The sequence below is a fragment of the Hypomesus transpacificus genome, chromosome 1 (assembly GCF_021917145.1).
Source record: "Hypomesus transpacificus isolate Combined female chromosome 1, fHypTra1, whole genome shotgun sequence".
NCBI classification, from domain to species: Eukaryota; Metazoa; Chordata; class Actinopteri; order Osmeriformes; family Osmeridae; genus Hypomesus; species Hypomesus transpacificus.
The window spans coordinates 11,569,759-11,592,538 of NC_061060.1; the positions used below are offsets into that span (position 1 = coordinate 11,569,759).

The 22,780-nt window shown below is 43.6% G+C and overlaps 1 protein-coding gene across 1 annotated transcript in view; it reads left to right on the forward strand.

Moving 5' to 3' along the window:
- LOC124470116 (neuroligin-3-like) overlaps nucleotides 1-22,780 on the forward strand; it is a 241,297-nt gene that overhangs the window by 20,239 nt on the left and 198,278 nt on the right. Inside the window, exon 2 of the mRNA XM_047023866.1 lies at nucleotides 17,263-18,043. Coding sequence (XP_046879822.1) covers nucleotides 17,563-18,043 — 481 coding nt within the window. The 5' untranslated portion in view covers nucleotides 17,263-17,562. The remainder of the gene's footprint in view (nucleotides 1-17,262; nucleotides 18,044-22,780) is intronic.

Below are 22,780 nucleotides of genomic sequence, written 5' to 3' on the forward strand. Positions count from 1 at the left end.
AAAGAGAAGAATCCAAGCGCAGCAATGACAAAGGATGCATTACCTAATAGATTTGGCAGAAATACTGGGGCCCATGTGATGAAGCTGGGTTACAGTACTTTAATCAATCACAAGGAGCAGCAGCCAATTTGCGAGGCGGCCTGACAGGCCAGATAGGCTTTCAGACGGGATTAGAAAGGGAGAATGAAGAGGTGACGGTCAGAGACGCATCTGCCCACGCCGCCAGTGTCGCCACCGGGGCGACCCCTTTCCTGCCTCCCCTTCCCTCCTCCACCTGTGATGTTGAAGGAATGCGCCTTTGTCACATTCCCGTCTGTCTGATTGTCTGTCTGACTGTTTGTCTTTGTGTCTCCACCCCTCTTACACTTTCACTTTGTCTCTGTCTCTATCTCTCTTTCTCTCCGCCCATCTCTCGCTCTGTTTGAAAGTCAAATGTATTCAGTCTCCTCCAGCCTGTCTAAATGTGTCCCTTAGTTAGTATTTTCCCTGAATGCAGATGAGTGTAGGCACTGAGACCTGTGGCTGGTTATCCTTCTCTGACCTCCTCCCTGACTGGAAGACAGAACACAGGCCTTCAAGGTGGCCCTTAAAGCTGGACCTGGAACTTAGCAAGTAGAAAAGCCAGGTTCGGCTGTGAGGATGGCGAAGGAAGAAACAGAGAGATTCCTTCCTCAACATCACACTGAAAGAGAGGAATTGGAGGGGAAACAACGACTTCTTATCGCTCCAAAACCCCTTCTGGCATATCCTCCTCTTCCCCTTCTCCTCTCCCCAGCCCTCTCCTCCTGCTCCCCAGCCTGCCAGCGAGCCAGCTCATACTGTAACACCTGCCAGCAGTAGACCAGCTTTTCCGCTGGATGTATTAATTTCAGATTAGCCATTTTGTAGAGCTTTAGGGTCCCTTCCGTCTGCAGCCTTGCCCAGAGCTGAAGCCCAAGCCTGGCTGGGATCAATGGGGAAAGCAGCCAGAGCTTTAGATGGCTCTGGGTAAGGTGTTAGCTCAGCTGGGCAGATTGATATCAGATGGCTAATCCCCATACATCTTCTCTAAACCCACCTGGCTAAAGCTGTTAACCCAGCTGTAATGGACGAATTAAGACTGGAATGCAGAGACAAAGTTTTGATGTATGACGGTTTTGACGGAATCGATCAGTTATTGAGAACGAGGGCTTTGCGGGGGATTGAAGTTGTAATTGAATGATTCTTTTCTGCATAGGCACATAACGCTAATGCTTGCTTGGTCTGTGCTTAGCCGTTTCAGTGTCTTTGGTGATTTGGTCGTGGATGATGCCCGACAACCTGACACTCAGATCAGGGCATCAGTAATGTTGATCAGCTTTGGTTATGCTGGCCATATGCACCCACAGCACAAAACGGAAACGTTGGTTAATGAGATGCACGGATGTTTCCATAGCTCTGCTACAGATGAAGGTCACGCCCTCATTAGCGTGGCAGCATCTTAAGAAGTGGCTGGATGCTATACTACATGGTGATCATGTTTAGCTCTCTGATGGGGGAGACCTATTACTTTTCGAGGCCTCGCACCACTACTAACCATTAGTTAAAAGCAGACCACCGTCTACCCACAGTTGCAAACTCAATTACAGTCTCATGGAACTCCGAACAGGCGTCGTGTATTCCAGACGGACTTCATTTAACTATGGTGTTCTCTAACCTCGTACCTGTGCAGCGACTGGCTCCACGAACATAATGTTCATGAACCTATTGATGTTTTCGATGAAAAATAGATGCCAGGGGTTTTGCTGTGTCAAGTGCACTCGTGTAGATCTTGGCTTTCAGTAGCGTACTCAGAAAACCCTCTTGTCACACATCAATGCACACTGGCACCTCCATTTTCTTGATTCAACGCTTTTGTCTCTGTAACTATACCAGACATTTGCATGTAAATAGAACAAATTTGACACTGTGTGCTGCTGGCATCGGTTTGCTCCCCACATTGAAACCAACAAGTCACGCTTTTTCATTTATTTATAGAAAATCAATATAATAGAGGAGTGTAAAGTGGAATAATACCCCTATGTGTTATTTTCCGGATATCCCTCTTCAAGTTAATTGATATGCATTTTCATTTTTTTTTTCTCACTTGAGGTTGTTGTGCTTCAGCTGTGCCAGTGATATCTGTGAGCTGGCATTGGTGGTGATTATGAGTGCAGAGCATGCCTGAGGAACGTGTGGAAGCCAGGAACTGATAGATATGCTGCAATACTATTTCCCGAGGGAAGAAAGCAATGCGCTACTCTACGAGAACATGTTTAAGTGAGATACACTTGCATACGGGACAAGACACCATGCTTGGTAGGAAATTAACTGCATTGCATTTTATTTGTGTATCTTTTTTTAAGGGTGGCTCACTGTTTTGCGTTATCGTTGTAATATGCCTTGCGCACACTTATATCGGGGGTTTGATTCCAACCAAGAACATGGATGTCAAGTCTCCTGCAACGTTGTACATCGCGGGTTCAAGTCCCACACTCCCCACATATTCTACTGTATGTACTGTTTGTAAGTTGCTTTGGATAGAACAAATTTGTTCTGCTATTATTTTACAATTAACATCTGGGTCATGTTGTTTTTTCTGCTTCCTTTTCTTTCTTTCTTTATGTTTGGGTTGAATCTAGTGCTCAGTTTTTTTATTGGTTGGCCCTTCACCCAGAGATATTAGGTCATCCACATACTGTAGAGGTGGCATTGGCTTGCTCACCTCAGATTAAAGCTGTCATTTATCTTATAAAAGGCACAGAGATGAATGTCCTCCTCCCATCCTACACTACATAGCATAGGCCTACTAATACATTATTTGGTTTCATTGTGATACCTTAACCTTTCTCTTTTTGGTATTGTTACAGAAATAAACTAATGTGCTTTTCCATCAGGCTGGATGATAAGAATGTTTCATTTTAGGAACAAATAAAGTAAAACATTAAATAAATGAAAGCTCTTATACACACTCAATGCTGCTTTGAAATTGGGCTAGCTAAGTGTCCCCCTCAGAGCGATCAGACTCTCAAAGGCTTGACTCACGCTGACGACAGTCTTTGTTTGTGTGCTATTTTCCATAACAGAAAAAGGACAATGCTTCAATAACATTACATTTCCTTGAGCCATATTCAGAAACAACAACAAAAAGTTCTGCATAGCAATTTGTTCTGCTTGCTAGCCATGTCACAACATATCAGAACTACAATATACAGATTTAATTTTTGGTCCGCACAACCCGAATCAACACACTTTAGTTTTGCAAGATGTCCGCCACAACTTTATTTTTGTCATATAAATTCCTAAAATATAATTGGGGAATAAGTGGGTTATACAGGGGAGTCTTCAACACAACCCTGAAAGTCTTATTATCCCATAAATCACCAGAGAGCCACTGCCACCTGAAACGACATGAGTATATAATGGCCTGCACCTCCATCTGCACAGTGTAACTCCCTAGTCTGTGATACATAGAACATTTTATTTAGGCCAAGGTGAGTTTCTAGGGTTCCTCTGACCACACACACAAATTAGCCAGGTCCTTCTAGCAGTGTATTGGGGGCTGAGTACAGATGTGTGACAGGTCAAAATCAGAATGGGTTTTATTTGCCATGAAAGTTCATACAAATAATTTACTGTGGCAGGTAGGTGCATAAATTAAACATATAATAATCTTAAATATGTAGAGTACAAGTCTAACTAATAATAAGGGGCAAAAATATGTAAAACAAGAAGAATAAAATATAAAATACCTATGATATACAAATACAATAGGGTAACAGTGCAATATGGCAAGGTGTCTTGTGCAGATAAAGTGTTAAGTGTTAAAGGCAGTGTATGTCCTTGGCCTTGTTGAAAAGGCCAGCATCATATAATTATATGAGATATTGCTGTAATTATTATCATGATAGTCATTTTGTCCATATCACCCATCTCCTTCTTTAAGAACGGCTACTTTATCAGAATCAGAATGATGAATGATGCTGATCGGTTTCAGCTGAGAACAGATCACAAATTGCCCACAGTAGGCCGACTGAGTTTTACGCTCAGACAGATTTCTATTTGCTCCGTGCGGAAAATATTTTGAGGGAACATTGGTCCTGATGGACCGCAGCCTTCTGCCGGAGGGAAGTGGCTGAAACAGAGTGTGTCCAGGTTGGGAGGAGTCGGCCACAATTTTCCTTGCTCGTCTCAGGATCCTCGAGGTGTTCAGGTCATCGAGGTTTAGGCAGATTGCAGCCGATCATCTTCACAGCAGCATGGAAGATAAGCTGCAGTCTGCTCTTGTCCTTGGCAGTGGCAGCAGCGCACCAGATGGTGATGGAGGAGGTAATGATGGACTCAATGATGGCGATGTAAAAGTGCACCATCACTGTCTTTGGCAGGTTGACCTTCTTCAGCTGCCGCAGGAGGTACATTCTCTGTTGTGCTTTCTTGGTGAGGGAGCTGATGTGCAGCTCCAACTTGAGGTCCTGGGAGAGGATAGCGCCCAGGAAGCGAAAGGACTCCACCGTGTTGACTGGGGAGTCGCACAGGATGATGGGGGTGAGTGGGGCTGTGTTCTTCCTGAAGTCCACAACCATCTCCACTGTCTTAAAAGCACTGAGCTCTAAGTTGTTCTGGCTACACCAGGTCACCAGGTTGTCAGCTTCCCACCTGTAGTCAGACTCATCCCCACCAGAGATGAGCCCAATGAGGGTGGTGTGGTCCCCAAACTTAACGAGTTTGACGGACTGATGACAGGAGGTGCAGCTGTTGGTGTACAGGGAGAAGAGCAGAGGGAAAAGGACGCAGCCCTGCTGGCTTTGTAGGCAAACTGCAGGGGGTCCAGGAAAGGGTCCGTGATGTCTTTGAGGTGTGCCAGCACCAGGTGCTTAAAACACCTGGTACACCATAGGTCAGGGCGACGGGTCTTTGGTCATTAAGTCCTGTTGGCCTTGGCTTTTTGGGCACAGGGATGATGGTGGACTTGAGACAGGCTGGCACATGGCATGTCTCCAGGGAGGTGTTGAAGATGCAGTTGAACACCGGACAGCTGGTCAGCACAATGCTTGAGGGTCGCAGGAGAGACAGAGTCCGGCCCAGCTGCTTTGCGGGGGTTCTGCCTCTTGAAAAGTCTGTTAACTTCTCTTTCTTGTTGAATTGAGAGAGTTGTCTATGTGGTGATGGGGGGGGGGAGGCCTTTAGTGTGATAAGGTGTTGTCCAATGTCTTTCAAATCGACAGTAGAACTCGTTCAGGTTGTTGGCCAGGCGAGAGTCTTTAACGGCGTAGGAGGCTCTGGGCTTGTAGTTGTTGAACTGCCTGAGCCCTCTCCAGTGAGAAGCAGAGTTGTTTAGCCTCTCTCACCACCTTGCTAAACCTGTTCTTCGACTCCTTGAATCCGTCTCTATCCCCACTCCTAAACGCTTCCTCGTTGTCCAGCCTTCTGAGTTTCGCTGTAAACCAGGGTTTGTCGTTGTTGAAGCTCACCCTGGTGCGTGTTGGCATACAGCAGTCCTCACAGAAGCTGATGTATGATGTCACAGCCTCTGTGAGCTCATCCAGACTATTGGTAGCAGTCGTGAACACATTCCAGTCAGTACAGTCCAAGCGTGCCCTCAGATCCTCCATAGCCTCACTGGACCACTGTTTTTATGTCCCACAGCAGGTTTACAGAGCTTTAGTTTCTGCCTGTATGCAGGAATCTGGTGGTCAGAGTGTCCTAGTGCTGCTCTGGGGATGGCGTGGGAGGCTCTACTGTCGGTAGTGTAGCAGTGAACCAAAGTGTTTTTCTCTGTTCTTCTCTGGTTGGGCATTTAATGAATTTTCTGTATTTGGGCAGATCATGGGTGAGATTGCCTTTGTTAAAGTCGCCTAGTACAATAACCAAGGTATTCGGATTTGCTCATTCCACACTCAGTATCTGCTATGGTATCACATGTTGTGCCTCCTTAACGTTGGCCTGCTGACTCCGAGGCATGTAGACGCCGACCAGCATGAATAACGCAAATACGCGTGGTGAGTAAAAAGGTTTGCAGTCAACAAGAAATGATCCCAGATCAGGAGAATAATACTGCAGAATCACTGTCACATCTTCACACCCGCCACAGTGGGTGTAAAAATAAATACCACCGCCTTTTGAGTGGTATTTTAAAGCACTCTAGTTGTTTAAACCCTGCTAGTTGTAACGCAGAGTCTGGGATCAGGTCACTCAGCCATGTCTCCGTGAAGCACAAGTGGAAAATGAATGAAAGTCTCTGTTTTTCCACACCAGTAGCTGAAGTTTGTCCAGTTTGTTGCTCAGCGAATGCACGTTGGAGAGAAATATCCCCCGAAACGCTGTACAAACCCCACGCCAACGAAGTCACACCAGTGCCCTGGCCCGTTTACCTCTCTTACCACGCTTCGCCGCTAGGACAAAGCCGAGAGTGGCTTTGACTATACCAGTGTTTTTTCTTTGTTGATTTTGTCGTGGCGGCCTGCCACGGTATCAGAAATAGGGTTGTAAAAAAAAAACTCATTTTTTTTTTGTTGATTCGATAGCGATTGCTGCATTTGCTCACGTTTGCATCGTAAGTGCATTTTTATGCAGAAGTAGTTTCAATCAATAAAATAGTGGGTTTATTTTTATTATTTGCTACAGAATGCTTCGCCTATCAAGATCAAAGGAAGCAGACAGTGTACATGCTTTCGAGTACCTTAATCGATAGGCTACTGACCATTTACAATACGTTGTTACATCAATTATTAATTGGCAGCATTTATGCCATTAAGAACATACTTTGTGAGTGGAAGGTCTCTTTAAGTAGCCTAACGTTATTTCTTTAGGGGAAATAGAATGAAAACATGTGAAATATTACATTAGCTATTAAACTATTACATTAACCCGCTAACCTGGGGGGGGGGAGGGTTAGGGTTCGGACAGACCTGCCCCCACTGCAAAAAAAAAAATCCTTGAGGAAACCTTAAATTAACTGACAACATAAGTTATACGACTTAGCTCTACAGTTCTCAAGGACGTGTAGCCGGTGTGTGGTGAAAGTCACTTTTCGTTGGCGTAGTTGGTAGTGGTGGCGCTTGGAAAGTCAGAGGTGGTGAGTTTGACTCCTGGTCGGAGCGGACAGTGGCCCGTATACCTCTGACGGAACTTGCAAGACCACGTCTGTTACACTGGTGCCGTGACCCGGATCGCTAGGTTAGCATCAGCTAACCGGCTGGAGTGAGTTGGAGGGGTGAATGAGGGGTGAATGTAACTGTGGTTAAATTCTAAGGACATAATGCTTTGTTGACTTTGGCACTTTGGTGAAGTCAAGCCCATCAAAGCAACTCTAGAACAAGTTCAGAGTATCTGCAAATGTGCCCCAATCATTAAGGCCCAAGTTGCATGGTGTAAATTGGTACTCTGTAGTCCCAGAAAACGTTTTAAAGTCACTCCAGGCATCACACCTGTCCACATTTATATATTTTCCACCTTTAGGCTATTTTATCTTGCTTAATTTGCTTAGTTCATTTTATCACATTTATATATTTTCCACCTTTTCTTTAGACTATTTTATCTTCCTTAATTTGCGTACTTCATTTTATCAAATTACACTGGATCTTGACACCTATGGAATATGTACATTTGTTTCAAATGTTATGTGATTATCATTTATTTTATTATCCTATGTTTATTATTTGAACATATTTTCAAATATTATACCTTTCTATATTATTTGAACATATTTTCAAATATTATACCTTTCTATATAATTGTCTCATCAAACATCATCACATATGCCAGATTCTTCCTTGTTTCTTGCCTCTCGTAAACCATTCAAATATAATGTTGCGATCTAGTGACATCGTTAGGTGGCGCCCTCAGGGTCCTAGAACTGCGGTCCTGAAACTGCGGTCCTGAAACTGCAGCTCTTCTCTCCGGGGTCTCAGGGGTCTCCGGCTCTGCAGGTTCATACTATTCTGAGGCGAACTTCTAACTGAAACTAAATAGCTGCCTGGTAAGTAAACCACTGGCCAGCAGGGGGCACTAGAAACAAGCACTGCTTGAATTTAAAGGGGTTATTGTCCGTTTTTGGGGGGTATTTCACACTGTTCCTTAAGGTCTCCGAATAGCGTACGTAACATTGGTTGGGCTGAAAATGGCCTGGGTGATGTTTTATGCCAGCTGAAAAAACGCTAGGTTTTCTCCTTTTATGGTATTCTCATGAATATATAGATGAGCTACGCGCTAATTGGTTGGTTTACAACGAGTGAAGCTGCGGAGCAAAGATGCAACACGGCCAACAGCACTCACTGAAACAGTGAAGGTGGAGACTTTGTACAAATGAATCTATTGTGTCTACACAACACTGTTTGACTAGATGACATTTGAAATGATTACGTTAGTTATTTCTACTTCTGTTGTCGAAGCAAACAGGATTGACTTAGGTGGGTAACGTTAATACTACAGCTTAGCAAACAAACTATCGTGATTCAACTCAGCTTCAGTTAGCTCTAGCTATCTTACTGAAAAATAGATCTGGACAAACATGCATCTTGAATTGTAGATTTACATGACAGTTATTTATTTGAATGAAACACAGTCAGAAAAGAAATAACGTTATCCCCATTGCCAATAAACTAAATTATCACACATTCTACCGATGCTAGATACAGGCAGGATACGTTATCATTGCTAATAACTGTTAGCGAAAACACCATACTGCAGCTTACGGTTGTGATGAACATAAGGTCGGAACAGCACCTCTTTTCAGCAACAGATTCATAGCAAATCCTGCTTTACATTTTTTTCAAAACTGTCCTCGGTGAAATGGTTCGAGCAAATGTGTAATTGAAGGTCGAACTGCACAGGGATCTTCTCAAAGACAAACATCACAGCCTGTCGAGTGTTTGGTTCCTTAGGAAGACTCTGAAAAGTGTCAGCATTCCATGTACAGCCTGGAACACTGCATTCACCACCATAGTCCATTTTCAATATGCTACAAAAACGTTCTTCTTTGTAATTCTGTGGAAGTACACAGAGCAGTGTGCAGTAAATTTTGGGACATGACCAAGGTACAGACCAGAGCCAAAGAAGGTGGCGCCACTGAACTGACGTCAGTTTGGTGGCTTTTTCAAAACCTACCGTTTTACAGCTACATTTTTTTATTGTGAGATTTGCGTAGGAAAGAGGTGTCAATGGACTTTGAGGTTCACTGTGTGTCCATTTTACCCACTGAACTGTCGTTATTCAACTGTGACAAGGTAAATTCGGTTCTGCAATCAATGACCCCTTTAAAGGTAAGGCAGAACAAGTACACTGAGTTATAATACAAAACTAAACAAAACAACGCGCACCGGCCGGCCGAGGCTGCCATTTGCGGCGCCATCTTGAATCAAGAGGTCAATTACTAGTTAGATATTTAGATATTATATAATATATACTATCTGTATTTATAATCATCCAGTTGACATCTGGTTTATAATGTATGTAATAAAAAAAAAACTGGATAATTGACAATATAATTAGTACAATGCATCATACTGCAGAAGGTGTTAAGATTTAATGAGCTATATAATATATATGACTCAATTTGTTTTTAGAGTTTCACAGCATGAGTCAGATTCATTGCCGACCGATGTTTGGGTTTATAATTCTGTACCTTTGCTGAAGAGTTAGATATCCAGTGGCAGTTGAATGCTTTGCTGAAGCCACACACTGTGAGCTGCCGTAACAGAATGGTTTGGAGGCTAGGCTACTAAGTATGCAGTTTGTAATGCCTTAATGTGTTTACACAGTGGTGGATTAGAGAAGGCCTGAATACTGGCCCCTGTGGTTCCTGTAAAGGTCCCCGCGGGCCACTTGAGCTATTAGCTACTTTGAATATTCTTCAGTAGGGTGGTCCGCAGGGGGTACCCTCAGAAGGTGGATCCATAAAAGTGCTGGGATGATGAGCTGCCGGTTGAACATTGTTTTTTGTCGATGTGCAAGCTTTTCCATCGGCATCTCTTTTCTTTACAACAAAGACTGATTGATGCCCCTTCAAGTCCTTCTGGTTTTCCATACCAATGCCCTCTGTCTTAGGTTTATCATTGCAACATGTGCCATGTCCAGACAAGGCAGAGCTGGGAGAATTGAGAGGTAGGAGAGAGATGTTGGGCTTGCTGTTTCTCTAGTTTGGAAGCTCTAGATCACATCACCAAAGTATTATTTTCGTCGGGAAGCACAAACAGTTATTCCAGCCCAGTCAGCAGTTTAGTGGAGCACCCATTATTTGTGCTCCGCAGCCCCAGCACACTCCATCTCTACACAACTTAGCCAGCTAGCTCACCTGGAATCGTGAATCACCTGGAATTTTTTGGGCCTGCCAAGTTTCCTTAGTTAAGTGTCCTTGGCCTTGTAGCTTCTGGTAGTGATTCCCAGAGCAGTGTTTACTCTCCCTTGCAGAGCAGGAGGGGAAAAGGTGCAGATATAAAGCCAAGCAGCAGCAGTGAAGCTATAGGGTTCACCAGCCGCAGTAGTCTTCGTTATAGTCACTATTGTACTTTAATGTAAAGGTTAGCATAGTCTGAATCATCGGCAACAGCGGTTAGCTGTTAGCCGCTGTTTCTCTGCGGCCTTGCTACCGTTAAACCTGTCGGCAGCATTAGTAAGGTGATTAGCAGCCAGACTGAGCTGCTGCTGCCTCTTTGTCCTTGATATGATGCCAGCTTTCCTGAGTAATAATGACTGCATAGGCCCTCTCTGTCTGAGGAAGAGAGGAAAGGGGAGGGAGGGAGGGATAAACATGGGGGAGAGAGTAAGGATGAAGCAAAGGACTCGGCAGGGAGGAAGGGAGTTCAGAGAACAAAAATGTAAGACTGGAAGAAAGAGGATGGATGAAGGAAGGAAAATGGCAGTGAAAAGAGAAAGTGAGGGAGTGAAGAAAGGAGAAAATGGGAGGGAGTGGGTTCACCTTATCTTGGCCAGCCTCCGTGACATATCCAGCTTGCCTGCCAGAATTTTTATACCAACCTGGATTTCAGGTTGGTATAATGGTCGTTACATTTTATTGTACTGCATTGTTTTTTTCTGATACATGCCAATCTCCCTGATTGAATGTGCGGCAACGGTGTGTTGTTCATCAGCCTTGGGAGCTTATTCAAAATGCACCGGGACCAGAGAGGGAGAGAAAGAGAGGCAGAGCAAGCCTTTTGTGTACATTCATTATTGATTATGCAGGGGCTTTGAAACTCCATGTTTGCGTGTTTGAAATAAGCATGTGTTGGAGCCGAGATACAGAGAGGCAGACTGTGTACAGGGCCAGAACACCTGGGCCACACTCAGATGGGCCCCAATATGGATTAGTCTAAGGAAACACTTGGTTTAATACAGCACACTCACACTAACAGGTGCTGATTAGGCAAACGTTAATGAACAAATTACAGTTATTCTTCTTCTCTTTGTTCATTTTGATATCATTGTTGGACCAGCAGCCGTACCAGCTATAATTAGTGTCCTTGTGTGTATCTCGCTGCACCAGTAGTAAACAGTGTGTTAGGTGTCTCTGTGCCTTACTGGGAAAAGATCAGCATTTCAAGTGTGGGTTGTTCTCTGTGGACAAGCTAGCTCTAAAACAGTGTAAGTGTGGGATGTTCTCTATGGACAAGCTAGCTCTACAGCAGTGGAAGTGTGGGATGTTCTCTATGGACAGGCTAGCTCTTCAGCAGTAGGGGAGACAGTGAAAGTTGTTGCAGAAGACTGATTTTACCTTCTAAAGGGATCATTAAGACAGCAGGGCTTCACACTACTGTAGCTTAACGTAGCAATTCACAGTAGTTTTCTCAGCCTGCTCTAATTAATTCCTGCCTTCCTATCAGTCATCTTCCTCCTCCCTTTTTCTTTCTCTCCCTCTCTCTTAGTATGTATTTGTCATTCTCCATCTTGTTCTCTAGCACTCCTCCGTCTCTCTATCCCTCCATCCTCCATCAATTTTGCTTCAGTTCAGTATCAAGGCTTTCAAACCTGTCTCTCTCAAAGTTTTGTTGTTGTTTTTTTCACTCCATACTGTCTATTTTTACTGTCTACCTCTCAATGTCATTACTATTTAATGTCAAGGCTTCCATCTCTCTCTCTGTGTCTCTCTCCCTCTCCCTCTCTCTCTTATGCTCTCTCTGTCTTTAGAGGGAAAGTTGGCATATTACTGTCTACAACTTCTAAGTTAGTAGGTGTGTTCCAGAAAACCCTGCATGATATAAGTGGTGATAACACAGCCCCTGGGTTTTTTCACCAGCACTAGGTCATGTACTAGGTCTTTGTGTGATGATTAGCGCTAGTGTTTATAGGAGAACTGCAGTGGTTGGCTCCAGTCCACAATGTGGTCCGAGTGTGTGTGTGGGCTTAACAATGTGTATAGCCTTGCTTTAATGTCTAATGAGCCCCCTTATAGGCACATACCCCCGATCCTTCCACACACACAAACAAACACACTCAGGTGTTTTTCTATCCTAGTGGGGCTTGACCATTTACTTCCAGCCAAAATGCGTCATCTCTAACCCCTAAAGGCAGGGTAGGCAATGTTGATGAGAAGCATTTTTTGTCATATTTACTGAAATAAACTTCACATCCAGATAGCAACCAATAAATCGAATGGTTCGACTGTAACATTTTATCAGTCCAATAGCTGTGGGTCTTGCAGGACTGTAATAAACATTAAGGTCGGACCCGCACTAATGATTGGACACCATTCAGACCAAATGCAATGATTAGACAGGCTACTTGTCTTTCTGTCTGTCTACCTCCCATAAGCAGTCAGCCAGCGCGTTCATGTGTTTTGGAGGAGTGGCTTTGAAGGGAGGGAGTGGGATATTCAGGTTTGAATTCTTTCAAACTCAAGCTAAAATTGCTAGGTTTGCTAAATGTGCCTATCCTTCCTTTAATTCTGACCCAAACACTAATTCTAACCCTAAAACCCCCTGAGAAAAAAGCATTTGAAGTTATTAAGGTACTTAACAATACTCGTGAGGACATTTGGTCCCCACAAGGGTAGTACTTAAACAAGACCACCTGCACACACAATGTACGTACACATGCACACACACGCATGCATTTCACCCCTGCTATATTTATTACTGCCTTCAAGGCCACTCTAATAAGGTAATCAATATATCTGTTGGTGGAGGATAGGGTACCTTACTTCATGCAATCCCATAAGAGGAGAAGACAGGAATGGAGAGGAGAAGCGTCCTGTCCTTTATACATCCTCTATAACCATACTAACTGTTATGGACATAGTTTTTCCTTTGTTTTGTCCTGTGTGCATGTGTCTCCCATCTCTTGTGTCTTTGTAATTCTACTAGCATTGTTCTGCATGTCTCTTATTATTATCCCGATTTCTGCCTGTTCGTCAGTCACTGAGCTGTTGCTACGTTTGCCTCCGTCAGTTGTCCGTCTACATGTGTTGTGTTGACAACAGTATTATTTTCATTATGGTTAATTTCCAGGAGAAAAGGTGAGAGCTGCCCATGGGTACACGCACTGCACATAGGTAACTATTGTCTATACACCCTAGTTAGCTGGGGACATGCCAACTCTTGGATTGGTTAGTTAATTTAGTTGTTAAATAAGGTTGCAGTTTAGGTTTGGGACTGCTTCTGTTTGTTTCTTTCCTTTGGCACCATTCTTCCCCATTTTCTCCTTAGCCATAATATGTAATAGATACTGATCATTATCATTTATTGCCTTGCCATCTGTACACACTAGTTCTTCACCACTCATCAGTCTGGTATATTTTGTGTTATGTTACCCCAAATCTCCTACACCACACAGGGTGCAAACGTGTATTGTGTATGACATTTTTGAGATTATGGCATTCTTAAATTATATTAAATCCTGGATGTGAAGTGTGTGTATGGGTTTCTGTATGTGTGTGTGTGTGTGTGCATAATCCATCTGTGTACTGTATCATTGGTTCGACACCTGCCACTTGAATCAGGTGCTGAGAGTGTAATGAACGATAGGTATAGTAGATGGTGCATGATTAAGAGAAACACACAAACAGACACACACACTCATACACATAGACGCTGTCCTAATCCCTCACTTTCTGGGAGTCCATTGTGGAATGTGTAAACATCTCTGGAAAAAATTAAGACACCACTGCACCTTTTGCTTTTCTTTAAAAAAAAGTTGAGATGGAAAATTATGAGTGATCAACAGAAGGGTAAAATTTAAGAGGCCTCTGCAAATTTTACCCTTCTGCTCCTCACTCAAGAATGTCCTTTTCTGATGGTAGAGTCTGACACTGACGTTAGCCGAGGCAAGATAGGACTTATGATCTTTGGATTTTGATCTGAGGTCCCTTGTAACTTCTCAGATAATTTTACACCTTGTTTTTGGAAAGATTGTGGATAGTATGGCTCTAATTAGCATAATATGGCTTGTTGGAGTCCTGCCTTTGAAATCACTTTGTAACCTTTTCCAGACTGATAAGCTTCAACAACTTTTTGCAAAGATCTTCAGAATGTTCCTTTCTTGATGCCTTGCATGATGGCCTTGACTTTATAACTGCTGTGCTCTCAAGTTCACTCTAATTCTAAAAGCATATGTCTGATTTATTTCAGGCAGGGCCCGCTTTAATAAAGAGCTGCTTGTCCACTGTAGAAATCACAAATTAGCAATCACATTAACTTTTATCTGATTGCAACATTCTAAGAGACAAAGACTTCACACCTGAAGATTGCATTATTTTAACTTTAGAGAAATGAAAAAAGCATTTCTGCGTGCATCTGACCACCAGACTATTTATATTCTACCACAATCCACAAATATCTGACCACATACATAATAAGAAATTTGCACAAACTCAGAAATTCACAATGTTTGTGTATGTGTTGGTGTGTACTACAATAGTAGTGGGTCTCCCTAGCCCTACTACGCTATAAATATTTCACACAATCATTCTGGAATAAACTTGGACTTCTCTCTATACGGTAATAGGAGTTATCTTGCGGGGATGGGGCAAGGGCTGGGTTTGGGCTGAATCGGATTTCTAAGGACAAAGCTCATGCATGGAGTTAAGCAAGGCCAGGGCTGGGCAGAGGTTGGTGCTGGGTGGAATCTGATGGGGAAGCTCTTGCGTTTGAGACAGGGCTGTTATGTACGGTGGCCCTGAAGTGCAAATCACACCCCCTAATATGAGTACATCCCCCATATGGAAACACTTCCCCCCCCAATACGAGTCAACTCCCCCCAAATCGGATGACTTGTTCACCTCCCCCCAATACAAAAACACACTCCCCCAAATGGAAAACGACATTACATTAACTCAAAACCACATTACATTAACTCTGAACGGAAAGGGTAAGTACTACACTTTAGCGCTGATTGGATGCAGTAGGCTAACTAACAAGAAATATGAAATTGATTGACAGAATTACAAAATGCAGTAGCCTGGCAGAGTTAGAGCTACGTGCACCAGAACATTTGTTTGGCTATCGAAGAATGTAGCAAATAGTAGGCTACTTAGGCAAACGTATTTGGTGTTAAATGTAAAAATCGATAGCCAAACAACTATCCTGGTCCACCTTACTCTTTCATTGTGGTATTTCGTTCTTTTGTAGTGGACTATTAGTTTTTTCTTCTGAAAAGTCCTGCTTCCTTCAACTGCGTTTTTAGCGTGCGCATAGGCTACTTATATTGTGAAACGTTAACAGCATATCTGAGATTATTTAATAGGAATGATCCTGATTAAAATAAAGAGTAGTGTCATGACTCTGAATTGTAAACATTAATGTTTCCTCTTTCCTTCCAACCAAAACGATCAAGTTCATGATAATGACAGAGTTACGTGGACTGGTTGTTTGGCTATCGATGTTTACGTTTGACAGGCAATTTTTGCTTTTGCATACGTAGCCTATGCTACATGCTTCGATACCCAAATAAATGTCCTGGTGCACGTAACTCTGTCATGCTATTGCATTTTGTACTTCTGTCGATCAATTTCTTATTTCTTGTTAGTTAGCCTACTGCAGGGGTGTCGAGCTCCGGTCCTCGAGGGCCGCTGTCCTGCATGTTTTAGATGTTTCCCTGATCCAGCTCACCTGATTCGAATGAATGGTCGTTATAACAACCCTTTTAATTGAATCAGGTGTGTTGGAGCAGGGAAACATCTAAAACATGCAGGACAGCGGCCCTCGAGGACCGGAGTTCGACACCCTTGGCCTACTGTATCCAATCAGCGCTAAAGTGTAGTACCTACCCTTTCCGTTCAGAGTTAATGTAATGTGTTTTTGAGTTAATGTAATGTCGTTTTCCATTTGGGGGAGCGTGTTTTTGTATTGGGGGGAGGTGAACAAGTCATCCGATTTGGGGGGAGTTGACTCGTATTGGGGGGGAGTGTTTTCATATGGGGGATGTACTCATATTAGGGGGTGTGATTTGCACTTCAGGGCCGCCGTAGTTATGGCTCTAGTTGGGCCTTAAGCCACAGAAATTGAAAATTGATTAGCCAGATTCGGAGGCAGACAATGGAGATGTAAGTTAACATGTATTCTGTTGCATCCTTTTCTTGCCTGAATGACACCAAACATTAAAATGTCATGTTTTCAGGTTCCCATGAGTAATTCAGTATTGATTTTCTGTCTACTGTGTTTGGTTTGCATTGGTAATTTGAACGTATCCAGTCCCTGTTGACATTTCTTTATTCTGTGCCTGAATTGTTGGCATCCTTTTAATCTTTAATCTTTTGATATAGACATTTTCACAGATACAGTACATCTAAACAGGCACATTTACATATGTGAATAAATATGAACTAAAAGTTTTATATCTTTCTTTCCAATAGGTTTTGTAGATGCTGATCTGTTTTACAATAGTTTTGCCTGTGTTTTCCCCGGCGAGCACTTGATTGTGTAGATTGATGGCAGTGCTAAGTGGTCTGTCACGTGGATGGTAGCTGTTTTATGTCACGGCAGAGAAGGACTCAGCAAGTCAATGAATCTGAGCAAAATGAAAATAATGTTAGTACATGTTCGCCTGTCTAGGAACTGTTTTTAATATTACTATTGTCTTCTCTCTCCTTCTGTTTTTTCCTTTCTTCCTCCTTCCGTCCTCTATTCCACTCCCTCTTCCCTGTCCTATCTCCTCATTCTCGATACTTGCTTTTTTTCTCCTTCCTCTTCCTGCCCATATCTTCTCTTCTGACCTTCATTCCTGTCGACTCCTTCTCTCTTCATCTCACTTTCTCCTTCTCTCCTCTGCTGTCCTTTCCCACTGCTGTTCTGTCCTTCTCCACTATCTGCTTCCTCTCTCCTTCATTCCTCACAGTACAGGATAGGCGATTTGCCAAGAGTACAGTGGATGAAGAGCCTGACGAAGAGAAAGAGAGAGAGAAAGAGAGAGGAACTTTACAGAACATTGCTCTTTTTCCTCCCCTTTTTTCTTCTCCTTTTAGCTTCCGAGCTCCAGTGTCACAGCTGATGACCTGTTTTAGGGAGTCTGGACTGCAGGGCTGAGTGAAGAAAGAAAGGAGGAGGCGGAGGAGAAGGAGAGGGTCTTGTTTGCTGAGGGCAGAGCCCCGGCGTTTTATGTTGTTCACTTGCAGTCGCTCTTTCTCACAAACGGACCATGTGGTCTTCGCCAAGGAAAAACTGTCTGCCCTCACGGGATTGGCCCAGCGCCAACAGCAGTCACCTCACCAGCCTGAGGGCATCCTTGTGGATACTAACATTATGCTGCTGGGGCTTGTGTGTGGTGCAGACCCAAAACTACCACCCCACAGTCAATACTCAATATGGGAAGTTGCGGGGGGTGAGGTTCCCCTTGCCCAGTGAGATCCTGGGGCCTGTGGACCAGTACATGGGGGTGCCCTATGCCGCCGCCCCAGTCGGGGAGAAGCGCTTCATGCCTCCCGAGCCACCCTCAGCCTGGTCGGGCATCAAAAACGCCACAAGCTTCGCTCCTGTGTGCCCACAGAACATCCAGAATGCGGTGCCTGAGATCATGATGCCCATCTGGTTCACCTTCAACCTGGACATAGTGGCAAACTATATCCAAGACCAGAACGAGGATTGCCTTTATCTCAACATATATGTTCCTACTGAGGATGGTGAGTGTGTCGGGTATACGAGACAGACACAACAAACTCTTCTTTTCTTTTCCCTTCTCTCCCTAAGATCGTCTGGATCTTTCCTTCCTTTCTATCTTTCTTTCTTTCCTTCTTCTCTCTTTTCTTATTGTGTGCAGAGCATGCCCTGTTGTCTGGCGCATGCTTGTGTGTGTTGTCCCTCCATCTTAGCCTGTCACCCTGGCCTGATCCTCGTCCCCCATCACCTCCCTTCTCCTCCGCCTCCGCCATGACACCGTTAGAGATGCCTCTTTTGTCTTTGACTCCAAATAATTATAATTCACAGTTTCCAACAACAACAGACTAACCGAAATGACCAAACAATTTAGAATCTGGCTGAGAACTAAGCCCAGTCAGACACCAGTTAGAAGGGGCCTCCTCCAGTTATACTCCAGCTACTCTGTAGCTATACTCCTGACATCCTCTTAATGATGCTCTCATTAGTCTTGTGGATTATCTGGGTGCCCCTCCCTCCCCTCTGTCTGTGTCCTGACCCACCTGGGGTGTGGTAACGTATAGTTACTTAGCTGCATAGCCTGCGTGGTATGATCTCCTGTAGGGTTGGTGAAGTACACTGCCTGGTACACCTGAGGCCTGTGGCATCAGTGACCCATGCAAGACCCCTTATTCTCCTCCAAACATCCACATCTAGACCACACTCTCACTGAATGTTTCAACAAATGCTGCAAATTGATTCAAATCACGCAACGAGAAATCTTCAATTTGGAGACTAAATGTTACACCTCTCGTGGGAGAGCCCAACAGTCTTGAAATGGTAAGTGCTCCATGCAGACCCTTTATAATATCTCACAATAGTATGTAATGGTTTAATCTTTAAAACACAATTCACACCGTAAATTGCCTCTGAGGCCTAAAGCTGTGTGGTGGTAAGGGGTCTTATATTGGAATGCATGTGAATATGGGCTTTCTGTGTCCCAGGATGCAGTAAATTCATTCCACCATTATGGAATATTTCTGCAGAATCCCCCCTCCCCACCCTGAAGTTACTATATCAACAGGCCCCCCTTTTGTTCTTGATGTTGATGACTCTACGAAGAAGGGATGCAGGGAGGGAGGGGAAGAGAGGGTGGGATGGAGGGAGGGAGGAAAGGGTTTTGGCTCAGTATGAGCTGTTTGCATGTCACCTGCGGTCTTTTCTGGAGTCTTCTGTTATTTTGTAGTTTTTTTATTCATTTTACAGTCAAAAGAATATCCAAGGAATGTGCCAGGAAACCCAACAAGAAAATGTGTAGAAAAGGAGGTATGTAAGAAACACTGAGTGAAAGAGAGTGAAAGAGAGAAAGGAGAGAGAGACAGAGCGACGGATGGATCCATCTACCCGTCTTCACCCATCAACCATGGAATCACAGAGCTAATTGGCATGAATGTGGGACCCACAACATGACTTAGTGAGTGTGTGTGTGTTTCTGTGAGAGAGAGATAGAGGAGAGTTTTACAGGACCAAGGGAGAGAGGGGTGAGCTGAACAAGGTGTGTGTGTGTGTGTGTGTGTGTCTGTGTGTGTGTGTGTGTGTGTGAAGGAGAGAAAGTGTTGTGTGTGGGCATGATTGTGAATATATTCAAAAACAGATAATTATTTGTACAAAAATTCCCAGAATGATGAATGTTTCTATGTGAAATGATACACATTTTGATTTAATGTTCTGAAAGTGCTGCACTTTCTTGTTTTTTCCATAATCATTGCATCAGGGGATTTATGTGCCTCTGTAGAATGAAGCAGATAGATGTTTCGGGGGAATGTTGATTGAATTCAAAAAAGCACAATTACAATTTCTTTACAGTTACACATAAGTGCTGACTTGTTTTGTAGAGAGCTTTAGTAATGCCTCAAGACCTCCTGACAGCATTTAACATTCTGCCATATTGGAGATATTTGTCAAGTGCGACAACTGAAAACATTCGAGCCTCTGCTGTTGATTACATTGCCACATAAAAGCAGGGGGAAGTCTTCTGTCTATCTGACGGTTATTATGCACAATGAACAGGATCAGATAACGTAACATGCATCATTGTGGAGCATACACTGTCTGCTAATGCAGTGCATACACAGTACATGTTCCAGAAGATACAGTCCTACATTACAAAAGTCCTACATTTTTATCTGACAAAAAAAGTAATTTGGAAAATGCCCATTGGCATTTGTTTCATTCTTAGCTGGGAATTGATGGCCAACCTGAAGATAGTTGGGAGTGATGTTCAAAAAATCTTATTCTAGTTATACCATAGATGAACACACCTAGTAGCCTGTGAACTTTATTTCGATTGGGCATGATTGAAGACCCACTCACTCTGATACAAGCATACACAAACACTCTTATACACACAAACACACACACCCCACTCTTCTTTGGGTAAACCAATTTAGTCAGAAACAGACTGGCCCCTTCAGGCATTTTCTGCTTCTGAAATAGTCTCAGCTGTGGAAAGCCAGACAGAAATATCTCCTTAATATTCCCCTCTGCTTTGAACATTTTCAATTAACTTGCTTATGTTTGCTGATGAGGGAGGGGTTTATCATGTGTTTCCTGTGTTGGGTTTGTAACACATTTTTGTGCAAAGGCAGCTGGCGCTTGGTTGCCTTCGAGTCTCACACACAAAGACAGTCATTTTCCAGCTCATTGGAAAGTACCCAATTTGTCTGTTTAAGTGTAAAGTAGAAGCTTATTTTCATATTAACTACTTGGTTTTAATACCATTGGCCTCAGTGAATGTGGTTGGTAAGGTATTTTGTGCTGCAAAAATACTCAAAACATTGCAATCTTCCAGTAATTTCATTTAGGATATATGTAAAACTGTTATAAACCAAAGCCAAAGTAAGTTTTTTAAGTAGTTACATTTTGTCCTTCACAATGACCAATAAAGATTTATTAGTTTTTTATGAAAATACATGGTTCATTTGTCTATAATTTAATTCATTGTTTGTATCCAACACTGCAAAAATCCCTTGAAGGAATGGAGAACACAGTGGAGCAGAGTCACACACACAAAAACGAACACATTTGATTTCAAGCATTTTACACTGTAGAATGTTCCAGAAAACAGGGATCAAACTCAAGCCAATAGTATAATTAGCTCCTAAAAATCAGCCAAGCAATCATTTCGTAATGATTGTTGCCAAGCAACGCTAAGCAGTCATGATAGGAGCCCTTTAGAAATAGTTATCTAACCCCCAACATCAGTTTGCAATCTGTAGGAGGTGTAGTACTGTAGAAGAATCCCAGGTCCACTATCCGTCTGCTCGTATTGGCTGGAGCACACACGCGCGCACACACCCACACACATATGCATACAGACCCAGACACACACTTCAGACCATAGTCCATAGAGCTTGTCAAAAGATCAAAGATGGGTGTGATCGCTCTGATATTTCCATACATCCCTTGACAATTTTGACTGCCCAACCTTTTCCTGCAATGGTACACCGCCAACATACCGGCCCGCAGCAGTGAGCCAGCCATCTTGCTGCAGTATTATTTGAACGTCTGGATAACAGTCACATAAACTACCCGCTAACTTACTGAATAGCTCTGTCCAAATCAACTTCTGATGCGGTTCTCATTAGATTTTTAAAAATGTGATAGCACTTTTCACGCTTGAAAGGCTTGTTTGAAGCATTCAAGGTGGAGATTTGCAGTGTAAGGACATGTAGTGTGTCACTGAAATTAGGCTGCAAGGACTTGACATGGTCTATCTCTTTGGCGTGTTCAGATGTCTGTAAGAACAACCTCCCCCTTCCCCAACTCTGCAATGCATTGCTTCGCATGTCCAGATAGGCAAAGATTCAGGCACAAAAATACATAGACAGACACACAGACAGACAGATAGACAGGCAGAAAAGAGGTAGACATGGCAGACAGGCATCCAGAGTGGCAGAGTCTGCAAACAAGCTGAGGCCATGACAGATTGGCATGCAGCAAGAACAGCAGTAGGCCAGGCTGGAGTGGTGTGTACTCGCTCTGAACGGTAGCCAGACTGCTGTTGTTTCTGATCTTGTTAAGAAGGAATACAGGACTGAGGGAAAAAGAGGGAAAAAGAGGGAGAGACTTTCCGAGAGTATACCTGTGTCACCAGCCAGTTGGTGTGTTGAGAAGAATAATCTCTGGGTGTCTCTGCTCTCCTCTCCTCTCTCCTTCTGTCCTTTCCCCTCTGTCCAGTCATCTCCTCACTCCTCACTCTTCTCCTCTCTCTTCTCCTCGCTCCTCTCCTTTCTCCTTCCTACTTTCCTCTACTCTCCTTTCTTCTCTCCTCTACTCCTCCCTCCTCTATTGCACTCTCATTTCAGACCTCAGCCAGATCAGGAGATTACCCCCGGGGCTGACACACTGCCCCCCTGACCCACCCCCACCACCACCACCACTACCACCACAACATACAGACCAAAACATACAGTTGCAGAGAGCTGCTGGTCCTGATCCTGGTTAGTCGCTGTCTGTGCTACTGTAGACACATCCTTGCACAGCCAGATAATCCCATTGGACAGAGCACTTTAGTCCGCTAGATGCGGGGAAGGGGTGTGAGTAGGGTGGGAGGGGGTGATGCCCAACTGAAAGCGAAGGAAGCTTCATGGCCTCACAAAAAGAGGCATAAAAATGAGAACACTTGCTTTTGTGAAAGGGAATGGACAAGCCTGGGAAAGGAAAAGTGATAATTTGATGATGGACGTTTCTCAGAAACTGTCTCTTTCTCAAACAGATAGCAA